Below are 8,764 nucleotides of genomic sequence, written 5' to 3' on the forward strand. Positions count from 1 at the left end.
TTATCGTAAAGTCCTTCGGGTGTTTTTGGATTTGATCACCTCATAATACTCAAAGAATGATTTCTGACCACAATTAATAATTATTGAAATCGTATTAATATATGTATTTCGTTTGATTTCAAACTGAGGATTGTTGGAGTAATTGTCAGGCTTTCTAGACAGGTAGACAGGACTTGTATACCTAATTTATTGAAACTATGAAATAAAGCAAGCATTTGATAAAGTATTTAATATTTATTATTTCAGTAAATTTTACTTGAACAGTCACATTTTATTCTTAGATCACTAATACCTTTAACCAGCGAAAAGGCAGATTACAAATGTACAACTGAAAATGCCAAAATATTAACAGATATCACAGACATAATTCAAGCACAGTGTTGTATAGGCTTCACTACACATGCCATTATATGATGCAATGAAAACATTTCATCTTATGTCATCAATATAAATACATCTGACAAAAATAAATAATTCTACTCTCTGATTTTGCTAGATAAAGAAGATAATAATGCCATAACATAAGGAGCTTATACATTTGTTGGAATGCTAATATTTGAAAGAAATTAAGCACTTAGTTTGAGTAACACATATTAACAAAACATCTTACCCTTTTTCAGACATCATATTATAAAACATTATTTTTATAATCCTCTTTTCTTTGATATATACTTTTAAATACTGATGAACAATGAAGTGTGTTTGTGTGATCTTTATCCTAAGTTTCAAACAAATGCCAAATTTCTCCAACACAAAAGACAACATAATGAAGATCAAAATTGCAGGCAGAACATAAATAGGAAATAAATATCAACAAAATAAATTGAAAAGGGGAAATGCCAGTTCAAATATCTATAATTAATTGAGCCTGAAATTCTTCATCATCACAAGTCAAGGAAACAGTAGAGTAACTCTGAGAGTACATAAGATTTGGCAGATGTTTCAAATATAAAAGAGACAGTGCAAGTTCATATGGTTTTAAAATTTTATGTTTAACAATGATTTGAGACTTAATTTTGACTTCTTAGTATACTGAGCAATATCAAAAATATAGAATAATTATTATGATCAATATAATTACCATTTTGTTTTCATGAATATATACATTTATACATGTATAATTATTTCTATATGGTCCACAACTTATTGCACAACATCCATTATAATGTACTAATATGAAACTCATAAAGAATTGAAAGAAAAAAATGATTAAACAACATATATCTGCACGTGTTTTAAAGTCATTTTAAAAAAAATCATAGATGCAAGTACATGTACATGTGTATGATATTGCAATTTGGCTAATCCAACTAAAATTGATTTTACCAGCATTTTACAAGAAAAAAAAATACTGTAAAAGTCTCTCTAATAGTTTAAGTTTTGCAATTTTCACTGACAAAATACAAGTGATGATCCATACTGATTAATTCATTTATCACAGTACCGGTACCATGTTAACTGGTTGTTAGTAAAAATGACAATGTCATCCATGAAATTAACAAAAGACAGGTTCATCAAACCAGACTGTTGCTTACATTATTCCATTGTATTGGGTTGGATATATTGCAAAATTGAATTATGGTAATTCATTACGATACTATGGAGTTCCTATTGCATTTATTTCTAGGCAATCAAGAGACAATGTGCACATATTCATACTTTCAATATTAGATAAAAAAATGAATATTGTGAGATTCAAATCTATAGTAAGCTGGTTTAAGTGTGTGTTCATCATATTTATAGCACATCTGTCTACAATTTGATCAAAAGAATCAACAGTACCTACATGTATGCAGATATCTGAATCTCATTCTCATGGAAAAATGCTTACCGATACATGAGATGCACCAAAGTCTAGTATGATTTTATCCAAACCATGCATTTAAAGTGAAAAATCATATACTTATATATCTCTATGCATTGGTCATAATCATTTATCACATAAGTAATGAATATGAAAATATTTGTAAAAGTTTCGCATTTTTTATATCCTTTCATGGCTCTTTTCATAAGTCTGTCACCATGGCACTGGTTGAAAATCTAAAGCAGTCTCCATGGCAACTTCCTAAATCTGGTCATATGACCTGACGAACACTGTCCAATCACAACACAGCTTGCATGGGTTATCATCAGCATCCTCCAAACATTTCTTGTGATGCATAAGTCATGTAAAGGAAACCATCTTCATCTTTTTCATCCCGATAGACTTCAGCCAGAGTCATTGACATGCTTGATATACTTTTGTTGTTCACAATTAAGTAAAATGCTTGATTGGAGTTCAGTGACATTCGGTTCCTGATTAAAAAAAAAAGATGACAAAACTTGATGTAATGTTAATAGTAATTATGAAATATGCATTTGCCCATGGAAAGCATTTCAAGAATACGTATGGAATGAAAGGTCAGAACTCAATTTTTCAAATTTTCTTTTTTGACAACTTTTCATTCCTCTTGCATATCAATTTTATATTTTGAATTACATGATTTTCCATACAATTAGTTCCTATTTTTCCTATTCTACAGTGGGCTTTTAGAAGAAAAGTAAAACAACAGTTCAAAATACCTAATGATGGAAGCGAATTGTGACATGGAGAGTTCTTGTGGCACGAGGAATTTGGTTTTATCCAGCATAGGTAGCTGCTGTTCCTTGTAGTATCTCTCTACTATCACCTGTAGAAACAAAACCAGGGTCATAACTAGCTGCCACAGGATTGCATTGCTGTGATCCAAATTTTTTTTAATGTCATACATCACATATACGTGTTTCCGCAAAAAAAAAAACCACAGTTGGACCAATGAAAAGTTTGTCAGAGTTGTATTCCACTCAAAATTATATCATTGCATTATTCATCCTTTGCATTCCAAAATCCTCTATATTATATCTTTTAATTTAATAAAAAAGTTTTGATTTTTCAACAGAAGGTGGGGGTGGGGGCTGGATCACATTTATTCATTAGAAATATGAGTACATTCAAGTACCGGTAAATTATATATAGAAGAAAGCTTTCTTGGTATCTTTTATATGTATATATAAACTAATACAGAATGAAAAGAATCTTGTTGTAAGGAACACAAAACTACTGTTTCAAGGACTTCCTCATTGGATTTCATGTATGTCCTCACCATCACATCTTTATCAGACAGCTTTATCAGAGGATCACATTTTGACTGATATCCTAGGCTTTTGCTGACTATATATATAAAATCCCACAGGCAGATTTTTACACTAGCTTAGTTAAGCCTCTGTTTTCCTTCCCGTGAAAAACTTTATCTTCTTTTTCTTGACAACTAAATTTCTATTTGGACAATGATGTCCTTCAGAAAAAGGATGGAACTACATATCCTATAATATTATATCATCCACACCAGTATTGAAGTACATCATGTACCACCTGCTTTATTCTACAATTATATATCATTTTTCAAACTTTTATGTTTGAAACCTTTGTTTTTATGAAATGATGGAAAGGTTTCAAAAGCATTCTATTATTGATTTGAATGTTAAAAACAATTGTGCATATATGTAAACTCTGGATGCTGATGAAATAATAGAAGAAACAGAAAAAAAGAACGTACCGGTACTTTTGTAGGAAACTTTGATCTAATGCCCACTACTTCTTCTTTCCGCACCGCTGAAAGAATAACCAATTTAAACCCCATATGAGATTAGCACAATAAAACATATATAAATGTAGTTCATATTAAGATCATCATACAATCGTACAATGCTCACAGTAGCATGTCTGTTTGACTGTGATCATTTATCAAATTTAGTTGTCATATTCATATCCCAATGACTGAACAGGATGTCCTTCATAATTAAATGTATAAAAAAAAAAAAAAGAGAATGTAGATTGATCTTGAGGGCTAGACACTAAACACTGAAATGACCCCACCTATAACTGTAAACAGCTGTTGAACTTTTATTCAATAAAATCAATAAGAGAGAAAACCCTTCAGCATTTAGGATAGAAAACTCTGAATACTCAGTCAAGTACAGCAATATAATTCTTATTTCTAATGAACATTCACACTGATTAGATATGGAGCAAGTTCAGATGAACAGGGAGAAATAAGAAATGAAATTAACTTGCAATTAAACTATTTTAACAACAAAAAAGACTTTTTGCAATGTGGTTCTTCAGTGGTATCTACGACCATTATATACTTCACCAATGAACCACTAATATGCATGAACAGGGGAATTATATGTACTAAATGTTATGTATACAAGTAGGCACAAAACCATTATAATGTTTTTTAAGTCACTTACTCTGAATACCAAATTTAAGAAAGAAGTTTTAAGGCCCAATCTTATAATTACGTAGACAAGACACTAATTTCAGTTCATTGATAACTATTACATAACTCTGCCTCAGTTGATCATGATGTACAAAAAATATGAAACAGCTGGTTTGGAATCTCTCCAGAATCATGTAGAGCCGTGTACTGACAGATAGCCAAGTGAACATAAAGATATACATATATAAGATGTATCATATTAAACTAAATATACATGTAATGATGAAATAATTCAAGGTACCCCAATTTGTGGATCACTTTATCATTAGGGGTAGATGACCTGTCAGTCTACGGCTCTGTATGACTAGCTTATTAAATGTTTAACACACACAAGAGAATGTCAATGACCTAACACTGTCTGGATTCAATTTCTTGGCACAATTCATGTAAACCTTAAAAATAAATATGATGAATTCTATGCAGTAAAACTGGAAAGTACTAGTCCTGAAAAAAAATATTGTACTAAAGTTTGTACTTAAGTGGGAGAAAATTTTCATATTAAAAAAAATTCAAGTATTTAATTATTTTTCCAGGTCGAGTTAAAAAGAATACATCTTTAAGAAGCCAGCTACAGTCTGTCCCAAGAACTCCTTGATTCACATTTTGCTTAATTTACTTGATACTTATAAATACCTCAGGAATCAAATGATGTTCATTTAAAAGTATGAAAAATTTCCAAGATCTCTCTGTTCCCTTTAGCTTATCAAATTTCAATACACGGTTAAAAAAAGTTATGTCTACAGGAATTTGTATTGCAGCAGACCTGAATGATAACATTGAAAAATTGCATAAGGTATTCCAGGCGAGTTAAGATGTAAACATTCCCCCATATAAATCTGCGTAAGACATCTGTTTTCATTCCTGTTAATTTTTCTGAATGAAAAATTGTAATGTGTCTGTGTCTTAGAAATTTTCCCTTTTATCATTTTCAATTGCACTCCTTTCACAGGTATGTGTATTTTTATTAAAATTCGGCCAAATGTGCTACTTAAATATCTTAGGAGAGACTATACATAGAAAAACTGAAGTTAATATGTATGTGTTACAGTAGTATATTGTACTAAGTGTGTTCAACTACAGCTTTATGATTATTCATGCAATTTCTATCATATCAAAGTTGATGTGATGTTCAATCAATTTGCACATGATTTTATCAGTTAGATAAAAAGTCAATATCGCCCTATACCAGTACTGGCTGGCCATTGCATGTATGTATGACCTTGCACCAGGTGGTCTGGTTCCGAACAAGTCACTCACGAGTCATAATTATTTTGCTTCAAGGTCAACAATCTTTAAATCTACCTGTCCATAGTAATAATAGACTTACACTTTGTAGGTTAAAGGAATGGAATTTTCATTTAAGACATTTAATTACTCAATGTTTGATCAGTTTGTTGATTAGCAGTGTGCCTGTATATTGGGACAGATTGGGAGATCAGCTGACATTTGTTTAGAAAAAAAATATGTACCCTAAGTTTACATGTTTTACAAATTTGGTAGGAAAAAACCAGGGCATGTCTTTATATCTTTTCTCCATACAAACATACATAGCATAAACTTACACAGCACTGACAATCAATTAAAAATAACAAATAACTATGCCAAATTTTACTTAAACAGTTAACATGGTTAAAAAAATAATTAAAACGTGTGCCACTAATTAATATATTGTCTATCGTCAGTAGGTCATGTAATTTTATGAAGTCCATATGAGCCAAATATGTCATTGTCTGTGTACAACAAGAAGTGCGTATATAGTATACACAGACAAAAAAAATGTCATGGCCAGATTTGAATCGATGCACATATGTCGACTGAAAGTTGGGTTTCAATCGTATTTCTGGACAAAGATCTAAAAATTGTCAACGATTAAATCATTTCATTCGACAAATTCATTAGATGACAATGTTGTGTATATAGGCTAAGAATATAAATGATTGAGAATGATGAAAGATGACAGAGATAGTAAGCCTGTATAATCAGAGATCACACTATTATTTATATTTTGAAAGAAGAGCAACAAGTGATTGCTTTAAACATTTTAAAAAGAAATCGGCTTACCGAAACTTTTCCTCTGTTTGAAGGTTTTATAGGTATCTCCACCTTTCTCTGGCATTGTCACGGTTAAGTGTCCTCACTTACAATGACGGGTCAACTGATTTTGACAAGTGTTAGTCGCTCACTATCAGAAAATGGCGCAAACAATTGACGCAGCTGTGATCTTTTATTAATAAGACAAGAGGGTATTCCGAACAGTTAAGCACAGTTTTCCCGCGAAAAATCAAATCATGATGCATTATCAGCACTTCACTTCCTCGTTTACATGGTTTAATTAAATGCACTAAAAAGTTATAAAATTTGTCAGATCTTTCCCTCATTTCTAGTTTTTGAGGGACCTTACTCTCTGTATTTTGTGTGTTTTGATGATGGTGTTGTATGTGTGTGTGTGTGTGTGTGGGGGGGGGGGGGGGGGGTGATAGAGGTGGGGATCGTCCTACCCATTGTTGTCATCATCATTTAGATATTTGACACCCGATGTCATTCTACAGTGTTCTAGGGCTGGTAGTTTGGCCGTTGTTTATGGAATTCGATGATACCGCCAGTATCACCCTAAAAAATTCCAGTGATTCGATCTGTAGTCCACGTATTTTCTTTCAATAGGACCGAGTGGTGGATGCCACTTTAAGACTATAATAGATATGTCTTCTTTAAGAAGAAAAGCTCTGTACAAAATATATGAAAACTTCATGACATAAAGTTGAAATATATGAACTTTTTCTTTACCTTTAAAATAGTTGGTCGCCTATAACAAATCGTTTTTTAATTAAAGGTGCATGTAGATCTAATGGGTAATTATTGACCACCCAGCCTCCCTAAAGATTCTCTGTACACTGCACACTGACTTCAGGGTGCTTCGGGAGTTGTCATGTTTGATGAAGAAAAAACCTCTGTGATTCATAGTTACAGTGTACAAACTACTTGTACGTCATAATCTGAAATCTGTACAAGTATTCTCAACATTAGATAAAACTAAGGTAAAGTAATCTAAAACTTGATTTTCAGCAGTCTTCCCGAACAAGATTTATATGTTAAAGCATACTCGTTGTCTTTTATTGCTGTTTTATGATTTTTCCTGTGTTAAAAGGGAACATACCCAAAGTTGAAAATGACAGGACAAATTAAAATAAAATTATACCTATACTCGGCTCAGTCATTAAAAGCTTAGTTTTAAATGATAGATATACAATACATATACAAAAGAAAATATGTATTATTGTACATGCTAGTTTGTTTGTTATCACCTCTCAGACGGATGTACCCCCTTGCGAAAAATATTGACAGTGATGAAATTTGTCCGTTTTTCCTAAAATAATTACCAATTTTGGGGAAATTACGACTGGACATACAAAATAGAGCGTAAACATTTATTCAAGCCATATCTCATCCATAATTTTGCGCAAATTGTTGTAAGTAAGTACGCTTTAAACGCCCGGTGTATCAAAATAGGTTGTTTTTTTACTAAGAAGCATAACTCTGTTTTACCTAAATTATTTTTTGAAGGCGATAAACTAGAGTTTGTCTCGACCCATCGCCATTTAGGACTTTTATTATTGCAAAATCTCAGCTGGTCTGAATACATTGATGGTATTGTAAACTCTGCATACAAAAGATTAGGACTCTTAAAAAAACTTAAGTATAAAATTGTGTAGAGAGCATCTCTCTAAATTATACATTTCATTCATTAGACCTACCCTTGAATATGCTTCGATTGTGTGGGATGGCTGTTCTGTGCATGATGCAGACAAACTTGAAAAGGTTCAATTGTGTGCTGCACGAATTGTTACTGGGTTGCCAATTTTTGTACCAAGGGAAGCGCTTTACTAAGAAACAGGGTGGGAAATTTTACAAACCAGACGATACATCGCCAAAATGAAAACTATGTTCAAATTTAACATGGGGAGTCTACCTGATTATTTATGTGATATTATTCCTAACAAGAGGGAAAATCATGGTGTTCCGATGGGGCCACTTCGACCTTCGCACTTTCGCCTCTAGGTCGAGGTGTGAGAGTGCGAAGGTGCGACGGCGAAAGTGCGAAGGTGCGACGGCGACGGAGCGAAAGTGCGAAGATGCGACGGCGAAGTGCGAAGATGCGAAGGCGAAAATGCGAAGTTGCGAAGGCGAAGAAGCTATACTACTATCGCACTTTCGCCATCGCAACTTCGCACTCTCGCCTTCGCATCTTCGCACTTTCGCCTTCGCCTTTTTATAATTGTGGAGCTCTCTATCGTTTAAAGACAATTGTAGCTGTATAAAAGGACATCTGAGGCAGACGATGAACTTTTAAGAATTTATTTTCAACAGCCTGCGCAGATCCATAACTTTTTCTAGGGGGCTGGGGTGGATAAATAATTATATTTGTCGGGGGTGGGGAAGGGTTCCGAGACATATTTTGGAGATTT

General features: G+C 32.9%; 1 protein-coding gene across 1 annotated transcript; it reads right to left on the minus strand.

The window, feature by feature from the left end:
• Positions 1-214: 214 nt before the first annotated feature.
• Positions 215-6,523, minus strand: LOC128177819 (microtubule-associated proteins 1A/1B light chain 3C-like). Its single transcript, XM_052844689.1, has 4 exons — positions 6,363-6,523; positions 3,576-3,631; positions 2,563-2,669; positions 215-2,295 (listed from the first exon to the last, which is right to left on the minus strand). The coding sequence occupies exons 1-4, from the start codon at positions 6,415-6,417 to the stop codon at positions 2,130-2,132; spliced, it is 384 nt and encodes a 127-aa protein (XP_052700649.1). The 5' UTR covers positions 6,418-6,523; the 3' UTR covers positions 215-2,129.
• Positions 6,524-8,764: the final 2,241 nt, after the last annotated feature.

Source organism: Crassostrea angulata, chromosome 3 (genome assembly GCF_025612915.1).
Source record: "Crassostrea angulata isolate pt1a10 chromosome 3, ASM2561291v2, whole genome shotgun sequence".
NCBI classification, from domain to species: Eukaryota; Metazoa; Mollusca; class Bivalvia; order Ostreida; family Ostreidae; genus Magallana; species Magallana angulata.

Bases quoted from the DNA above. Each gene is read 5' to 3' on its own strand.
- LOC128177819 (XM_052844689.1), bottom strand. From the start codon at position 6,417: ATGCCAGAGAAAGGTGGAGATACCTATAAAACCTTCAAACAGAGGAAA. The intron at 2,670-3,575 runs GTACGTTCTTTT...TTGTTTCTACAG, and splicing joins AGTTTCCTACAAAAGTACCG to GTGATAGTAGAGAGATACTA. The intron at 2,296-2,562 runs GTATTTTGAACT...TTTTTTAATCAG, and splicing joins CAATTCGCTTCCATCATTAG to GAACCGAATGTCACTGAACT.